At 36.0% G+C, this 19,951-nt stretch overlaps 1 protein-coding gene and 1 long non-coding RNA gene across 3 annotated transcripts; one reads left to right on the forward strand and one right to left on the reverse strand.

The window, feature by feature from the left end:
- The first annotated feature begins 1,740 nt into the window (after nt 1–1,740).
- Nucleotides 1,741–19,870, forward strand: LOC141349076 (interferon-induced GTP-binding protein Mx3-like). The gene is made up of 15 exons (XM_073868727.1): nt 1,741–1,818; nt 4,618–4,675; nt 4,822–5,024; nt 5,247–5,375; nt 16,021–16,113; nt 16,679–16,833; nt 16,914–17,052; nt 17,152–17,350; nt 17,474–17,552; nt 17,633–17,755; nt 18,110–18,242; nt 18,457–18,612; nt 18,759–18,828; nt 18,929–19,145; nt 19,494–19,870. The coding sequence occupies exons 2-15, from the start codon at nt 4,620–4,622 to the stop codon at nt 19,716–19,718; spliced, it is 1,977 nt and encodes a 658-aa protein (XP_073724828.1). The 5' UTR covers nt 1,741–1,818; nt 4,618–4,619; the 3' UTR covers nt 19,719–19,870.
- On the reverse strand, nt 12,021–15,077 carry LOC129432396 (uncharacterized). Of its 2 annotated transcripts, none has more exons than XR_012370049.1 (4): nt 14,792–15,077; nt 13,803–13,863; nt 13,524–13,670; nt 12,021–12,348 (listed from the first exon to the last, which is right to left on the reverse strand). It is a non-coding gene; the product is annotated as an uncharacterized lncRNA (long non-coding RNA). The 2 variants fall into 2 exon arrangements; XR_012370050.1 differs by having other exon boundaries at nt 14,003–15,077.
- Nucleotides 19,871–19,951: the final 81 nt, after the last annotated feature.

Consider the following 19,951-nt stretch of genomic DNA (forward strand, 5'->3'; position numbering starts at 1 on the left):
CCATGGTGCTATACTACTTTTCTCTCTAATCTTTTTTATTTAATTGGAGCAGCAATATCGTATGTACGGTTTCACATCACAACACAAAGCACCGCATTGTGCATTGCAACAGATCACAACATATTAAAGAACAGTAAAACATGGCACAACACAAAAAAGCCTTATTATCAACATATTTTAAGAAATTCAATACATGGCAACCCAGTGTTGAATACAGGTAGCACTGTATAAGTTTTTATTCTCTGATCTTTTGAAAGTGATAACCTGTTGCTCAAGTAAAGGTAGAGAACCTGAACAACTGGAACACTGAAAAAAATTATTCATTGAATTTAATAATTTTTTTTAAGGTAAGTGGTTGCAATCAATTTATTTAAGCTACATTTAAACAAAAAAGATTAGTAAAGTAAAATAAAATATAAAACTTTTGTTTAAATGTAGCTTAAATAAATTGATTGCAACCACTTACCTTACAAAAAAATTATTAAATTCAATGAATCATTTTTTTCAGTGACATTGAAAACAACAGGTGTGTTAATAGAGTAAATAATGGCAGAACTATAATACAATCATGCATTCACTAATATAGTCATGTCACAATAAAGTGACTTTTGTAAGTGCTTTAGAATAAGATTGAATTGCACCTTATTAATGTCTTGTTCAACAAATGTTTTATTGCTTCAGCAATTAACAAATGTAAAAGTCCTAGAGTCCTTTCTCTTAAAAAGGGCTACGCCATTGTCAGGTGCAGAGGTCAGAATGACATCAATGAAAATGTGTCACAATACAGAAAGACTTATATGCGAACCACTACACTTCAGGTATAATGCATATGGGACCCAATCTGTGAAAAACATTTTTTTTGTGATTTATTGTTTTCTACATAAAATCATCCTAAAGAGCATTCAGTGAAAATATGACAATATTACCCTGCAGACCCCTTCCTCTTTGTCTTTTTACATTTTCCATCCTACCATTGCCCTCCAATCCAATCTCTTCTACCTTTACTCCTCCATGTTCAACTCTTTTTGCTTCTCCTCTCCCACCAGATTTTAGATTTAATTATGTTTTAATGCCATGTCTTCTCTTCTCCATATACATTTGTAAATAAAACTTTAACACAAAATAAGTTGTTTTTATTCATAAATGCAAAACAGCTAGTGACGTTAATTTGTATATAATGATATATAATCGTTCAAGCGCAAATAACCCAGCGCTGAATCGAGCGGACTGTGAGGGGCAGTAGTCGTCATAGTTCAAAATTAGTAAAAAAAGCAGCAGTGGATTTATCAGATGTACAGTACTTTTCTACATATATCCTGAATTTGTAAAGTCCTGTAAATGACGCGAAACAGTGCAGCCCTGAGAGCCTGGGAGAATTATTTATATAAGAAATCATTAGGCTTGTTCAACTTCATGCGGCGCTGCAAGAACCGACAGCAGGATGACGTCAAAGTCCCGCGAGGGCGATTTAAAAGCAAACTCCTCCGTATGATTTCGCGAATCGCTCTCGCGGTAAATGACGTCATCCTGCTGTCGGTTCTTTCGGCGCCACATGAAGTCGAACAACAAGCCTATTTACTGCGTATATTCGAACGCTGCTATCCGCATGTGTCCATGCTTGGAATCTACGCGCGCGGAGGCGGAAAGTTTGTCATATTCCGCCTTGCCCGTTTCAGCCCGTTATTTGTTCTTGCCCGCCCTTCCTCCATTTGCATCTATCCGCAGCAGTAGTTGGCATACATCGCAACAGACAGATAGGTAGGCAGGAGCTCCTCACAGAGGTCGTATTCCAGCTGTGTTTTCTTGAATTGTGTGGAGGTGAGTGGAGACCGAATGACTAAATTACCAGTGCCTCTTTACAACTAATTAGCCAAAAGACAACCTTGCTGTCTTGCTTACTTGATTCATATAGGCTAATGTAATAAGTTTTCTAAAGTTAAGATAAGGCAAACGTAAAAGATTTTAGTTTAAAGTTTAAGACTTTTTATAACAATTTCATTAGCTGTATTTTGTCAGTCATTATGTATTGGGTTTTATTTCCTCACTATTTGTGCAGTGTTTTCCCTTTGAAATGAACAAAATAGCAGCGACACCCCCTTTTTTTTGTTTATTGTAAAGATATGGTGTTTAAACACCAACATAATTAAAAGGAAAATAAAACTTTGCCTTGTACAAAAATAAACAAACAAATTATTAGTGAAACCATCCTCTCCTTGTTGTTTATTGTAAATAAATTTAAAACTAGTAGCACAGAAAATATGCACATTGTTCTTGGCAGTTTCCTTTGCTGTATTCTGTTCTTGTGATAAACCTGTTGTGTGAACTGATTATTTGTATTTTGTACAAATGTACTGATATTGTTGTGATCATAGGCTGTGTGTCAGTGAAAATCCTGTAAAAGTAGAGGTGTTTCTAAAAAGATAATATCATTTCATTGCGTGCGTAGGGGGCCTCCGAAATCTTAATCCGGGCCTGCCACCCTCACAAGGTTACTATGTGTGTATTTTCCATGGGGTTATTACTACCAGCACACGTTTTCCCTGATGCTCTGCTTTCTCAGGGTAAAAAAACGACCTGATACTCGGCAGATGCAAAAACCTGCATCGCGAAGCGCGTTTCCCAATTCGTAGGTCACGACGTGACGTCTCCGTTCACTTCCTTCAGGGAACGAGGGTTATGTAACCCAGACGTCCTTAACACTAGAAGAGAAGGCTCTTTGTTATTTCAATTACATTGCATTACCCAAAGCTGGCCCAAGGCTTCATGTGGCCCTAAGCAGAATTTTATTTGGGGGCCCCTTGGTGCCACCATTACGACTGATTGACTATTGTCAATGCTTAGTAATTTGCACACTATAAATCCAACACACCCATATCAATTTTATAAGTTGTAGCTGTGTTGCGTACATCATACCAATATCTGCCAAGCATGTTTTTACCTATCTACAATATTTTATTTCTAATAGTAGCAAAGGCACAAGAGTGGTCAGATTTTGTGGCATACTAAATAAGATGTAGCTAAATAAACAAGCAGACAATGCATAAACTGTTAACCAATTTAATTGCTTTTAGTTAAAAAACCCAAAACAGAATAGAGTAGACAACTTGGTGAAAATTGTTTTGGCTTTTAAAAGATAGTTCACCCAAAAATGAAAATTCTGTCATCATTTTCTCACCCTTATTTTGTTACAAACCTGTATAAATTTCTTTGTTCTGATGAACAAAGAGCAAGATATGTTAACAAATGTTTATAACCAAACCCTTCGTAAACCCCATTCACTTCCATAGTAGGAAAGAGAATACTATCTTCCTTTATTTTCATCAGAACAAAGACATGTATACAGGTTTGTAACATGAGAGTGAGAAAATTATGACAGAATTTTCATCTTTTGGGGAACTATCCCTTTAATTTACTAACGCAAATGAATAATCCCTCTCATAGCACGCTGTATCCTGTTACCAGCCCTGCACCCATAGTTATCAGTGAATCACATCTTCTGAGTACACCTAAACAATATCATATACAGTGTATTATATAATTCACACATACACACATGAAAAGTCCTCGTGAAACCTGCTTGGCACACCTTTTTGTGTGTTGTGGTCCTTAAAATAATTTGCTGGGACACAAAAGAAAGTCTGCTGTCCGCGGAAACAAACGTGCATGCAGAACTGTCATCTTTCAGGCTTTGACGGTCACATACGCTCATAATTAAGTCAAATGTCCATTGGGGTTTATAAAAAGGTTTTGTGTAAAGTGAAAAGGTTAGGGAAAAAGTGTTTTAGGACGTATGAATCCATTACTTTAGGCTTTTAAAGGGACAGCTGTAGGCCTATATGTTACTCAAAAAACAATCTGCTACTTAATGTTATATATTTGTCCGTTTTTTCATTTGTTTCTCTGTTCTTATATTATCACTTACTGTTTACTTGATTATTTAATTACTTGATAACTTTTTACTATTCATTTAATATTAGGTAAGCATTTATGTCGTCCTTAGCGGCCACTTCTGAATGAAGGCAATCCTTTATTCGCCGATTTAACTCCTTTGGAATATAATACAATTGTAGTTCGGGGTTCCTCTGACAACTGTTGTTACAACAGCACAACATATTCCTGGCATATTGTAATCCTCCTGGAAGTGTTTTATTGATCTTCATCTGGCAGTTGTGGCTGCTGTGACCATAACCTAAGCAGGGTGCGCAGCTGTGATCGGAAACAAAAATGTCGGCGACGAAACACCGTGACGTCACGTTGTCTGGATGAATAACAAGTTAACGTAATATTTGTGTTTTTTTATTTTATTTAATATTGCATGTTGGATAATTACCACCACTGTTCACCGCTGACATAACACATATAAAAAACTACTAATTATTAAATGAAATATCAAACTGTCATTTTGTGTGCTCTTGGGGGCCCCCTGGTGGCTTGGGGGCCCTAAGCAACCGCTTAGTTCGCTTATGCCTTTGGCCGGCTCTGGCAATACCAAGCACTGTTTGTGTGAAAACTAAATACAAACTATTATAAAATCATCTAAAAAATAAATAAATCATATATTCTTATAACCAAGTATAACTAAACTAAAGTTCTTTAGTTTGTTCCCCTTTTCTTTAGACATGATGGCATTTTTTTCTCGTTCTTCTCGAGGTAGTCCTGACAGTTATAATGAAAGGTTAGTACAAACATTTTTTTTAATGAATCAATCAATTGAATTAATTGATTTTGAGGCAATTATGTTTTATAATTTTGTTTTAATTATTTTTATACAATTATATGTTGTTATGTGCTCTGAATAAGTATATGTATGCATCTTTACAGTCAGAAAATGGGGGGAGAGCTTCAAGATCGTTTAGAGGAGAACATCCGTCCATTTCTTGATCTGATTGATAAACTGCGGTCAATTGGGATTCAGAAAGACCTGGATATATCACTACCCACTATAGTAGTAATCGGAGATCAGAGTTCTGGAAAAAGTTCTGTATTGGAAGCTCTGTCTGGTGTTGCATTACCAAGAGGGAGTGGTGAGGATTATCTTCATTTATATGCTATTATAAAATAGCTGTTGCAAGCAACGTTCTTACGGTCAAGGACTTCATGTTTTTACTTTTGAACATCGTAATAAACATTTGTGTCCTTGATATGTTTGTTTTAATTTCATGATAACAAATTATGAAACTCTGTAATTTGCTTGTCATATAATTTCTTAGTGTTACAGTGATGCGATTGCATTTTGTTGGGTATAGGGATTGTCACCAGATGTCCACTGGAGCTAAAGCTGCGCAAGGTAACAGGTGGAAACAGCTGGAAGGCAACTATATCATACAGGAAGAAGAAAATGGAAGTGGCGAACTCATCGTATGGTAAAACTGAATGTAGGTTATAATGATATAATTTTTCAGACAATGTGTTGTTTATTACCAATATATTGATCTGCTTATATTTTTTTAAATTAGGCTATATTAAACCTCTGATAATAGAGTCCATACATCAGAATGTGTACACCGTACCCGTACACAATGATGACATTTTGATGCTGGGAAACCATTTTAATAAACTTTCTGAGTTCCTAACACACTAGAATCAATGGGGAATAACACCACTTCTGTTACCTAAATGCTGGCGCAGGCTATTTGATCACGTGAGCTGTTGAAGGGTCTATACGCGTTATAGGCCCTGTCCCAAATGGCGCACTTCATGTGGACTTTCGGTCTCGTGGCCCTACATTGCGCGTGCTCGCTTAGTCCACGAGTCCGTAGGGTGTCCCATCTGTCAATTTTCCGCTTTGAAGTGTGCTCATCAGCGCCTCCTTTGCCCCCTTGATGCGGTCTTCAGCGAAGCCCGCACTGCAGCAGGCTTCGCGCACTTTACCAACCCAGAAGTCCTTACGAAAGGGCAATCAGACCAATCAGAAGAAGGAAGGGAGGAGTTCACACTGACGGGCAACTTCCCTGCCTATTTCCGGTGTGATGCTCGAGTCTGTCCCAAAATACGACTCCGGTGCACCCACGTGGACTCGCATTAAGGGTCCCTAAAGTCTGGACTACGTGATGTCATCAAAGTGTGGACTCTGAGGAGGACCACAAGTCCAGAGTGTGCCATTTGGGACAGGACTATTGATGTGGCAGAAAAGGACGCACGTTTTTTTGGAGACAATGGCCCTGTCCCAAATGGCGCACTTCATGTGGACTTTCGGTCTCGTGGCCTTAAATTACGCGTGCTCGCTTAGGCTACGAGCCCGTAGGGTGTCCCACCTGTCATTTTTACGCTTTGAAGTGTGCTCATCAGCGCCTCCTTTTCCCCCTTGATGCGGTCTTCAGCGAAGCCCGCACTGCAGCAGGCTTCGCGCACTTTACCAACCCAGAAGTCCTCAATCAGACCAATCAGACGACGGAAGGGAGGAGCTCACACTGACGGGCAACTTCTCTACCTATTTTCGGTGTGACGCTCGAGTCTGTCCCAAAATACGACTCCGTTGCACCCACGTGGACTCGCATTAAGGGTCACTAAGGGTCTGGACTACGTGATGTCATCAAAGTGTGGACTCTAAGGAGGACCACAAGTCCGGAGTGTGCCATTTGGGACAGGACCAATGGCTGTGTCCCAATAAGGCTGCCACCTAAGGACGTATTTTAAGACCGATTGCATCACAGCAGCGCGACTTGAGGCTGGTAAGGCAGTCCCAATTCAAAGGATGCTACTCAAAATGCGTCCTCTTTCTCAGCGCTTTTAAGGATAGAACGAATGGATCCTTAACAGCTGCAACGGCTGCATTTAATGGGTGGATATTCTAAAATAAACAGTTAAAACCTTTATTAAATAAAAGTGTATTTACCAGAAAAATTTTTTTCTTGTCACTGTTTTAGTATTATAAGTTATGTTTTGTGTTAATATTATTCTTTTTATGTTGCGTATATTTCTAAGGTTGATTAATTTGATAAACTGTTGAATAGTTTAATCTACATCAACGTGTCATATTTTCTAAAATAAATTAATATTTTTCTGATTTGATATTTACTTTAATACGTCTTCGCTGTGTCCTGCTGACAGGCGCGGTGGGCGCGTGCAGCAGGTGACGCCAATTATGGGTCCTCTGAAGTTAGACCGTCTCATTTCAGGGCTGCGTTCAGCCCCGACAAAACGCCGCACAACGTTGAACAACGTTTATTAAACAGAAACGGTGACGCGTCGAACGCCCCGCTGCGACGACGCAAGAGCCGCAACCACGGCAGCCGAGAGGCCATTCTTTGTGTCCTTTTTAAATGTTTCTGAAGCCTGATAAAATCGTTATAAATGTGTGTTTAATACTGTAAAAGACCTTCAATGTTACAGTCACTGACCTTGCCGTCCAGAATGAAAGACAACATTCCAACTTGAACCCATTGAGCGAGCTGTCTCTTTACTACCGCGTGGTTTTATACATCTTGCCCCTGATTGGGCTGACATTTCTGACACACCCACTAAACAAGAGAAAACGCTTCTAAAACCTGTTGCATTCCGTTGCACACCGTTTCCAGGAAACATGTCATTCAACCCGGAAACCGTAGCAAAACGTTGCACTCAAAAAAACGATTCCTGGCAATATTAGCTTTTAAGTATTTGGATCATTTAGATTTTATTTAAATACTCGTTTTTTAAAATATATGTAATCCGATTTATTAGAATATATATAAATCTGTTCAATTTAAAAAGTATTAGATTTAATCAGTTAAAATGTATGAATATGAATTAAATAAATCTAGCCGTGAAACAAACCGGATAAATTCTATGAGATTGGTTTACATACAAATTTCAGGAAACTGACTTTAGTAGAAGCGGAAATGACGTCTATTCACACTCCAGTCAGGAGGTGGCGCCAAAATCAAAAATAGACGCTACAGCACATGGACTTCGCAATTTTGCATTGGACTGGATCGTCATCTCACTAGTCTACAATCGCCAAATTGTAGGTGAGTAAAGTTAACAAGTTTGATGTGATTATCTTAAATATAATTGTCTGTTGTTTAATTACATGTGTGACGCGTTGCATGTTTCAGAGTAAAATACACCTCACTACACAGACGGTCTGTTGGAAGTTACCCTGCAATGTCTGTTGCTTTTATTGGTTAATATTTGTGGTTTAATGTTTGAAACCTAAGAAATAAATAAAGTCATAGGCTACTATAGGCTTATCAGAATAAAATAATCATAATCTCTGTGACTTTATTAACAAAAGAATGTTACAATTATACTATGTTGTTGAGTGCATTGTGTGTCTAACTAAAACTTTTTTTTTTACAGATACAGCATCATTTCATCGTCTATATGGTGGGACAACCTGCTAGACAGGGTATGTAAGTTATGCTACAAAGATATTGATTTCTGATGCAAAGCTGGATTTTCATCATTCCAGTGTCAAATGATCATTTAGAAATCATTTTAATATGATGATTTATTGTGAAAATTGGAAACAGGTGGGGTTTTTTTTTTCAATAAATGCAGTTATGATAAGCATAAGAGGCTTATTTCCAAACATTTCACCGGTAGTGTACACACATGCTGGGACACAATATTTCTGAAACAGAAAAATACATACTCTTCGTCTCACAAAATCTTTATCTGTCTCTATAAAAACTATTATCTACATAAAATATTGTTAAAGAAAATCATTAAATAATGTGGGTTTTTTGTCTTGTTCTAGTTGAAGACATCTGTATCTACCTCAAAGAAGGTATGGAGAGACACATAAAAGAATATGTGGTAAGTGTATGTCAACCTACTCTATTTTTATATCTATTTATTTATATATATGTATGTATGTGCACGTGTGTGTATATAAATATCTTATGGATAACTAGATGTTTAAACAAGGTGATTATCTGTTTTCAGGTCTTTTGATGGTTTTGTAACTAATGTTCTATTATTTTACACATTTGAATCAGTCTACATATTTTAAATATCAGAGTTTGTAAAACAATTTGCCTGCACATTTTTGAAAATTTCACTTTGACTGCTATTGGGACTGATTTTTTTGTTGTTCTTCTCCAGAATTGTGAAATTGGTGAGTTGGGGATTGCACAGACAGTGGAAGTTTTGCAAAACCTACTTGGTGTCACACATGGCTGTGAAATTACTTTTTGGACTCATTTATGCACTTAAACTGAACTACCAGAAGAACATCAGGTGCACCTTTGACCTTTCAAAAAATCCTAATGGAACTGGACTTGACACAACCAAGCAATCACTGAAAGATGCTTCAGTGAATACCTGACAGACACGCTGATGCATCCCCCTCAAAGTGGGTAAATTTTTGTACATTTACAAGTGAACTTTTTAACATTAAAGGAATATTGCACTTTCATTGAACAAAAATCCTGATAATTTACTGTCTGTCATCGAAAATGCTTGTCTTTTTTTGTTCAGTCGAGAAGAAATTGTTTATTGAGAAAGACATTCCGGGATTTTTCTTAATTTAATAGACCTTATTGGACCTCAACAGTTAAGTTTCAAGGCAGCTTTAAAGGGCTCTAAACGATCCCAATCGAGGCATAGGGGTTTTATCTATTCAAAAGATTATCATTTTTGGCAAGAAAACTTTTAAAACACAACAACTTGTCTTGCATTATCCATGTGATACACAGTGCGACATTGTGTACTACGTAATAACGTTGAAGTTTACACATCACAAATGTGAAACGCACATTTGTGGACCATTTTAAATAATAAACGGACCCAAAGACATTAAGTAGTATCATTTCACATACAACACCATCTGAACGCTCCTCTTTCTCCTCGCTTGTAAACGCTGGAGCGGTAGTTTCAATTATGTCATGCTAGCGTGTCACACAGCTAGTGCAAAACGTTGTGAGTTAAAAGTCCTCTTTTATTTTTATTTTTGAAAATGAAAATCGTTTGGCTGGATGGGACCCTTGTGCCTTATTCGGTATAGTTTGGGGCCCTTTCAATCTGCATTGAAACTGTAAACTTGAGGTCAAATAGTCTTAAATTGAGAAAAGTCCTGGAATCTTTAACTCAAACTTTATTTCTTCTTGACTGAACAAAGTAAAACATAAACATATGGGGTTAGAAAATTATTGGGATTTTTGTTTTATTAAATTGGAATATTGCTTTAACAATTTTAAAAGTTGAAAAGTTTTTGAAAAATGTAATTGATGTATATCTAAGATGTAATTAGAGATGCATGAAAATTGTTAATGGCACACAGCCACTCAAAACACTAAGCAATGTGCCAATGTGTGTTTTTTTTTTCTTACCACCCAATCATTCTAAATTATTATTATTACATCATGTCACAGATTTCTGAAAATGTTAAAGTAATGTTGTTGTCTCTGATTTATGTCTACCTCGAGTTTTACAGGGTTTTTTGTATTTCTGCAGCCTGTTTGCTCAAAATGTTTGCACTTATTTGTGGAATGAGGTTGATTGTGGCTGAAATGTCTGAAACACACTTATTTATTTAATTTTTGCACACATTACGAGGTGTATAAGCCATGGCTGTCGTGCTAGTTGTTAGCTGCTCTTTTTTGCTGCCTTATGAGTAATGCCTTGAAGTATTAAATAAATTGATAAAATGTAAAACCAAGTGGTCTGGCTCTTCTTTTATTTTTTGTGGTTTTTTTGTTATAGCATATTGTGATTTAGGAGGGTGAATGGGGGAGGAATATATAAATGGTTTATTAGTAAGATATCTAAATGTAATGCATTTTAAGTGAATTGGGTTTATTAATAAAGAATACATAATCCATTTTTTTAATGCATTTAAAACACATTGGATTAAGTAAAACTATTACATAAATTTTATTGGTTTCATTTACATATATCTAAAAAATATCTATCATATAAAGTTTATTTGTTTTTTTTAGATTAGAAGTATGTAATCCAAATGGATGGAAATTCTACATGTAATCAAAATACATAAATCTTATGAATTAGGCCTAAATATTTTTTTGAGTGTGTGCACCGGTGTGAGATTGAACGTGCCCCAGTTCTCTTGGCGAACTTCTGAGGCTTCCACCTTGAAAGACCGAGTGGTCACCTTTTAAGATCTCATACTTATAAGGTTGCAGCCCTTGAATTGGGGACAGCTATTATATTTTGTAAGAATTATGTGAATTGATATCACATCAAAGGCAATAATACCCATCAAATAGAGAAGGGGTGGCTCTTCAAATAATTTATTTAATTTTACTTTTCGTGTGCCCAGGACAAGGAGGTTTTAAACATAAAGGTTTTATAAAAAATATTTTTTTTGCTATTCTGTGCTAGTTTCCACGGACGAGCGGATCACATTCACAACAGCTTCACTTTCGCTATACTTTCAGAACCGGAAGCTACAGATATATTGCAGACCGTCTATTATAAATATAACAGAGGTTTAATGAGATATATGGAAGTAGGTGTAGGTGGATAAATAAAAACTATAATCTAAAATATATAAGTTCAACATCAAGTTTGTATGCTTTCACTACACTGTAACGAATTTGCCTGTAGATTTTACAGTAAGTACCTGGCAAAAAAGTTGCCAGTAAAGTCTTGTAAAGTTTTGTGAATTTGCTTTTAATAACTGTAAAAATGAATTACAGTATAATACTGGATTTCATTTACAGGTTATTGTTGTACATAAATTACAGCAAAGTATTAGGTTTTTATATTAAAACACTACTTTATTGTAATTTAGTTTACAACATTATCTTGTTTTCTTTTCAAATTACAGATATTACCTGGCAACTCTAGTTGCCAGGTAATATCTGTAAATTCCTCACAATACAATATGTTACTGTAGATTCTTTTTTACAACAACATAATGTGTTTTGAAATAATTACATCTTTTTGCTGCCAACTCGAGTTGCCAGCAAAAATCTGTAAATATTTTACAATACATTGTGTTGTTGTAAAAAATAAATAGTTAATCTTTGCTGATGCCTATTGTAAAGTGTTTTAAATAAGACCAGGCTTGCTTTAAATCCAAACATCATTGGATAAGATTCTCTTCAACTGTTAAATAAAACCATAGTCCAAGATGCAAAATCATGAAATTTTATTATTAAAACAAAATACAGTGTTACAATACTGTACATTTTCAGAATGTCTTTTTCTTAACAGCATATTCTATTCATTTTCTTAACATTCAGTGAAATTCAGAAAACATTTAGAACATTGTCCATTCATATTGTGAGGAAGTCGCTTGAGACTTACAATTGAAGCCATTCAAAATCTATCAGCCGCTTAAGGAGAGAGGAGACGTGAGGGTTAATGCGGTTCTTCTTTTTCTCCGGTACCTTCCCTCTTTTTTGGCTAACCACCTTTGCTGTCTTGGTCCCACTGGACGGGTTCAGTCCAATGAAGCATCTGAAATCACAAAATCACATGAAAATAAACTTTATGAAAAAGTGCCTTAACTGCTCTACATGAGAGTGCAAAAATACATCAGGCTGTGCAAATCAAGCTGATTTGCCCTTTTCAGCTTAAGTGCAGAAAAACTGCAACAGAAAAATTCAGCGGGTAATTATTATTCATTTAATTTCAGTTGTGCTGTCCAGGCAAGCTAAACCAGGAAGTGGTTCTGCAATGCAATGACAATAGTGAAATATAGGGTCATAACAGTTGAAGGGATGATTTGGATTTCTAGTCACAAAATTGCATGAGTTATGGTTAGGTTAGTTGCATTAACATAACCTCAAGCAGCAGGTCCTCTGGTTAAAAATTTCCCGACTATCCCCTGCTTCAAAGGACAACAAAACATAAAACAAACCACAACAATATAACATTTTAGTATTCATAACATAATACACCATATTAAGTGTATTAAGCAACTTTATAGTGCTTTCAGACTTGAAAAACATTCTAGATAAGCAAGTTTGCAGTTTATTTACCTAAATGCTCAGTTACCCCAATGCAGAACTACTTTTCAAAATATATAATCAAATAAATCTTTATTGTCAATGTTTGAATGTTACAATTAATTGGTTCTGCAATGATATAAAGCATTTGGGTAAATAACTGCTAACTTAACCCAATTTATCAACTAAAAAATCATGTTAAAGGGATTTCCTGTAAGCACACTTAAAGGTGCAGTGTGTAAAATTTAGCAGCATCTAGTGGAGAGATTGAGAATTGCAACCAACGGCTCAGCCCACTGCTCATCCCTTGCTTTTGAAACGCATAGAGAAGCTACAATAGCCGCCAACAGAAAAATGTGTCATTGTCGGAGACAAAAAATTTTGTCCGTTAAGGGCTTCTGTAGAAACATGGTGCACAAAATGGCGACCTCCACATAAGGGGACCCTCGTGCATGTAGATAAAAACGTCTTATTCTAAGGTAATAAAAACATAACGATTTATTATGAAAAGGTCTTTATACACCCATGATAATGTAGTTTTGTATATTATATTGCATTTCTGTCCAGACATCCTTCTAAAAATTACACACTGCACCTTTAAAGCAAAATAAAATCTCTGTTACTCATAATAGCACACTTTACAAAATAATGATAAACCGCATTGTACTTCAAGCACATAGTTACCTTTGAATGAACTCCAGTGTGCACTTGCTCCTCCTGGTACACCAGATTGAAGTTGTAGTAGATAGAAAACAAAGCTGCCATTCCAGCCACGAAGTTGGGATGTGGAGGCACAACCACCCGATGCTCAGCATCCAAACGCTGATTCACCTAAGCATAAACAAATGGTTTACATGCAAAAAATCTGTTGCTTTCCACATGAACATATCCACGTTAAACTAATTTGTGTCCTTCATAGCCCGTCTTTGCAATGCTTACAACTCATTACAAAAAATAGACTACCTTAGACAATTAAGTCAGGAAACTGTAGTCTTTTTTCAACGTCTGTTGCTGTTTCCAACACCTAAAAGACAAAGAAAAATAGATTCAAATGTACAGTAATTTTTCATAGCAACATCATTTTTGAAAGCTTGACTATTATTCTTTGTTGTAATATGCTCATGACTTGCAATGAAAATAATAAACCAGGCTTGATGACATACAGCCTGCATATGCGACCTCCGGAGACTGAAGCCTTCGGTTGAGAAACGGCCGTTCTCTCTCAATTATAGTTGCGAAAAAGTATCAATCTGCGCTACCAGTACACCATCAGAACGCGTTTTCAGCGCAGGTGGAAACATTATAACCCCAAAAAGGTTTCTCACTTGTTGTTTTATGAGTGGAAGTGCTACAATAAACACGCAGATATGCCCTGATCCCCTGGGTCCTCCGGGGCTCGGCTCGAGCAACCACCGAAATGGCCAACACATACGCGCACAGTTGCTTTACATTTACTTTACATGTCGCGTCTGAAACCACGCGGAAAACGTGACCGCGCCGCTTTTCTCCTCTTCAAATCGCGTGGGCGCTTCGAGCTTCTTTCGTTGCTTAGCATTGCTTGACGCTGCCACCGGCGGAGAAAGAATTTGCGCCTATGAACACGCACGTTTGTTAAAAACTCTCTATCTGATCCTATCAATATTTTAATATTTCAAAATATATGTATGCATGTATAAGACCTATGCATCAATGTGGACGTGCATGTACGCGCATGCACGCACCCTGCTTGCATGCCTGAGTGACGTTAACGCATTGAAGTCCAATTTAAATATGAAAAGGGTTAACATGAAAGTTATACCATTTACTTTATTTTAACCACTAAACTGCTTCACCTGGGATTGCTTGTTCAAAAATTCTTTATTAACTTTATTGTGGGGCTTGACTGATACACGGTAAACTATATTTCAACCAACATTAACAATTATAATAGCTATTTATAATAGTATACTTACATTTTGTGCATGAGTGGCGTGGCAATGTCCCTGCTCCTCTGCAATCCGACATAAAATGGCGTCAAGCTGCCTCGTGCAACACATTCAACAGTGAATAACTGTAATACTGCATAATTTACAGGCAAGCGCAAATATACCTGTAATTTATTGTGGGGGAAAAGCTGTCAACTTCTGTAATAGTTTTTTGACCCACAATGCATTGCAATGTACAGCTAAACTTTGTAAAATGACAGAACAAGAAGTAACTGTAAAATTTTGCTGTAGAAATTACAGAAATTTGTTACAGTGTAGGAAAAATGACGAAGACGCAATTCGCCACACAACACTGCACTCTAGGGGTTACTTGAGGCCTGCATAACTCCCACACTTTAAAAATCATGATCACACACAATTCATTTCACACAGTGATACATTTAGCATTTCCCAAGCTCAGAGTATGAATGCTATTCACTTTGCATATAAACGTTCACATTACAGCTTATCCATTCATACACACCCATATAATGTATTAAATATTATTATATCACAGGGCTGTTGAATGCTTTGTTCTGATTGGTTGAGAAATGTTCCATGGGTGTTGATTAATTTTCAGTAAAACGCACAAATGTCAAATATCTTAAAATAACCATCAGAGCAATGTCTTAGCAATGTCTGTGGTAACTGTGGTATAAGCAAATAATTGACTCCTGTCCTTTGAATTATTTTAAAATAATGCACACCCATGATGTAACCACCATGGTGAAAATAATAAACACACACACACACACACACACTCGCCCGTGGGCTGAATCAATAGGATTTGATGAATCAATATTGAATTGAGAAACAAATAATTGCAATGCGTTGATGAATCGATATTTTTACCCAGCGTTAGGTCCTCTTTACGGGAGCAACCCCAGAACATTTACAGGATGCGTTTTTGTTCACACTGAATTTTCTGGGACCAAAGTGTTTTGTGAATGAGGTTTACCGTTTATGTCTATCTACATTTCAGCAAAAACTTTATACTATTCACATATAGTTTTACATATAGTTTGTTCACAAACTTTTACCTCACTGTTATCTGTTACTACTAAATCATTCATTCGAAAAAGATTTATCAACATTTCAAATTGATCCCTCTGGTAAAAGTCATGCTATCTATTATAAAAGAATTTGTATGTCTTTGAATCATATCAGCATCTGTACATCATTGTTAATGTTTTATGTAATTCATGTCATGTTTTTAGCTTCTGGAGCCAGCCAGGATGCACGTGTATCATACACTCGTCAGACAATTACATTTGAGGAGCCCTCTTTAGTTGAAAGACACGTTAAAGATGGTTAGTAAAATGCACTGCAATCAGTTGTTTTTGTAACATACAAGGGTTTAGATTAATCCAGGACTAGTTATTTTAGGACATTTTACAAACATACTTGGCACTGGTGTATGTTAGATATGTCTGTGCAAGATGTTTTTAAATTAAGGCAGCTCGAACATGCACCTTAGTCTGGGACCAGGATAAGCCCTGTCCGGGAAACTGCCCCACAGTATTCTTATATAGAAGAATACATAAATGCAGGTTTGTTTCTTTTGTCATTGATGTTACTCTTATGATGAATTCAGGTGGATCAAGACAGATTTTGACAGTCATCTCAATGTCAAAAAGTGTCTCAATCTACCTTAATTCCCTCTAAATTTTAGCACAGTGAAGCACAGAAATCAGTATAAAAACATTATAGAATTAAAAACAATTCAATATGTTAAAAGTTTTTTTTACAAGTTTAAATTTGATTTCTGTACTCTGATCTGTCAAAAGTCTTGTTGCCTATATTTTATAGTCTACATTCACATTCAAGTAAACAAATCCCTTAATTTATTATGCAATGTATGTGTTTAACATGCAGCACAAATTGCATTGGCTGGAGATGGGGCAGGAATCTCTGATGAAATCATCACTTTAGAGATCAGGTCACCTGATGTGTGTGACCTCACGCTGATCGATTTACCTGGAATAGCCAGAGTCCCATTACAAGGACAACCACTGGATATTGGAAAAAAAGTTGGTATTTATCTGATTTTGAAAGTAGAGTTTAGTGCTGCGCACAACTAGTTTTTAAACTACAGCTTTGTGTCTTGTAGATCAAAACTTTGATTATGAAATTTATTAAAAAGTCTGAGACTATAAACATGGTTGTGGTCCCATTAAACATTGACATCGCAACAACAGAAGCACTGAAAATGGCACAGGAAGTAGATCCTGATGGTACAAGGACTTTCGGTAATGTAGCAGACAATCATTACAAAACATCTTGCCAAAAATCTTCCACATATTAAAATAAAAGAAAACTTTACAAAATCGCCCTTCTCATTCTTACAGCTGTTTTGACCAAGCCAGACCTCATTGACAGAGGAACAGAGAGAAACATTCTGGCAATTGCCCAGAACAAAGTTGTTCCTCTTCGCAAAGGTTACATCATGGTGAAGTGTAGAGGTCAACAACAAATTGATGACGACATTTCTCTGGATGAGGCTTCAACAATGGAGAAAGATTTTTTTGAAAATCATGATTATTTCAGGTTACATTTCTAGATTAACATTTTCACTTGACAAATAAAATTTTTAGTTAAGTTTAGTAAAGGGACAGATAAAATGAGCATTATAAAATAACTAAAACAAGTTCCTTCTCTCTTTTTTTTCAGTTGTCTTTTGAATGAGAACAAAGCTACTATTCCATGTCTTGCCACTGAACTGACTGAGCAGCTTGTTAGTCATATCAAAGTAAGTCTAAACGCCTTTTCAGACCAGTGAAAAGTGAAAATTTACCATATATATAATTATATATTTTTTGTCTTGGTCAGAAATCACTGCCACTGCTTGATGAAGATATAAAAAAGCAGTTATCAGACGTGAGAAAGGATATGAAGGAGATTGAAGGTGGACCACCACGGGACCATCAGGGGGCTAAACAATACCTCGTTAATGTAAGAAATTCAATTCAAGTTTTTTTCTCACAACTTTGCTACTCCATATTGGTCTTGTTTTTACATTTATGATTTGCAGTTAAAGGTAAAATGGTCCTAAATAAAGCCCCACGTAACCTTTAAGTCCAACTTTGACGTCAAATAATAGATAAATCATATTTTATGCTGCTCAGTTTTTTTTAAACAATCCAGTGATTTGTTAGTTCACTGACATTTTTGTTGAATGTCACTTACAATGGTCAATATTGAGTTAGACCCATTTATGTGGACGCTTATTTTTTTTGTCCAGTTTTTTCTCATTCCACTTGTTTATGTATGATTATAATGAAACATATGCATCTAACTTTTTCACAGATCTTATCAGAATTCAATCAAAAAATGCACTCCTTATCATTAGGGGACTTGATAATGAAAGACAATTTGTTTAATGAGCTTCGCGTAGAATACAAGAAGTGGAACGATTATCTAAACAACTCAATGTCAACCTGTAAGTAGGCCTATATATTCAAATTAATAAAAATGTACTGTTATACTTTTAATGCATGTTTCACATTACAGTGTTTAATCATTTATTGTGGTTCATACAATAGAAAAATCACAATTGATATCTTAAACCTTTTCCATTCTTCCAAAAACAGGATTAAGAGTTAAATGTGAAAGTAAAGTGATTTAACAAGAAATGCTTCTTGGTTTCAAACCAGTTTTCCATCCAAGTGCAAAAATAAAACAAGAAATCTTAAGAAATAGAGGAAGAGAACTTGCCAGCTTCAGCAGCTACAGGGTTTTTGAGATGCTTCTGCAGAAACATGTGGCCCAGCTTAAGGATCCAGCCATTGTTTTACTTAATACAGTGAAAGGTACCCATCTATATGTTTTCTGGTCATTCTGGAGAGACCCCACCGTAAAACTATAAAAGAACACAGCTAAAATGTTTTAGTAGTTTTTATTTATTTTGAGTCATCAGCCCTGAGACATTTATTGTTTGTTTGTTTATCCGCATAAGACATCATCTTCAAGCAGTTCTCATGCCTGTCTAAGGATTGTTTCTGGAGATACCCTGAGCTTCTAAAACTTACCATGGTAAATATTGCTCATAAAAGGTAGCAAATAAACAATGCTGGTTATTTTTTATACCTCTTTAATCTAGCTTGTTTTCTATCATTCTTCACCTGAAACCATGAAAAAAATCGAAGACATTCAGTCAAGTCAGCACCGTAAAGCTGAGGAGAGGATCACGGAGCAGTTTGAAATGGAAAACATGATCTGTACACAAGATGATATTTACTTTAAGACACTGAACAGAAATATGAAGGAGGCATTTTCCGACACTCAGTTGCCTTTCTGTGATATAGCAAGCAAGTACAGTGATATGCTGAAGGCTTATTACGAGGTAAACTTTTATCGTTTTCACATATTTACCTACACATTCACATTTATAGATCTGCTACATGTAGCGTGAATATACAGTACACTCTTAAGTAGGTTCCTCAAAGAACCATTTAGTCAAAAGTTCTTTAAGAATCATTACTTTCATATCTTTTATAATCTGAAAAATCTTGTTTTTGTGAAAGGTTACCATTTATTGAAGCACCTTTCTTTTGTAAGATTGTTGAATTGAATTGTTGATTCAATGATGAACAACAGTTTGTGCGCATATACATTTATCTTGTAATGTTTAAGTGATTTATCCATCTGAAGACTGAAATGTAAACTGATATTGATCTTCATTTTGTTTTAGATTATGGTGCAGCGCATGGCTGACCAGGTGCCCATGCTGACCCGTTATTGCATGTTGAAAGAAGGTGTTCAGCTCCTGTGTAAGGATATGCTGACTCTGTTGGATAGTGAAAATGTGCGTGAGATTCTGACTGAAGATACTGATATCGGTCAAAAGCGCAGAGACTTACAGGCTCGCCTGGATCGGTTGAACACAGCTCAGGAAGAAATTGCCAAATGTATTTGAGGGGGATCTATAAAATCCATATTATATTATCTAAATTTAGATTAGTTGTAATGGTAACCCATTAAAGGTTATGCAAGTTATGTTTTTGTATATTTAAATTGTTTAAACAGAACAGCGCTCATAGATTTTGCCTGTTATCTTTCACCCTTTGTTTGCTTACTTACGACATGATGGGTAATGGTTTTATAATGGGTTTATTTCTGATTTAAATGGGCATTTTATGTAACAGTTTG

The sequence above is a fragment of the Misgurnus anguillicaudatus genome, chromosome 6 (assembly GCF_027580225.2).
Source record: "Misgurnus anguillicaudatus chromosome 6, ASM2758022v2, whole genome shotgun sequence".
Classification (NCBI taxonomy): Eukaryota; Metazoa; Chordata; class Actinopteri; order Cypriniformes; family Cobitidae; genus Misgurnus; species Misgurnus anguillicaudatus.

Coding starts and splice junctions, on each gene's coding strand:
- LOC141349076 (XM_073868727.1), top strand. CDS start 4,620: ATGATGGCATTTTTTTCTCGTTCTTCTCGAGGTAGTCCTGACAGTTAT. Junction 18,243..18,456: donor AAACAACTCAATGTCAACCT/GTAAGTAGGCCT, acceptor GTTTCAAACCAG/TTTTCCATCCAAGTGCAAAA. Junction 19,146..19,493: donor TGCTGAAGGCTTATTACGAG/GTAAACTTTTAT, acceptor ATTTTGTTTTAG/ATTATGGTGCAGCGCATGGC.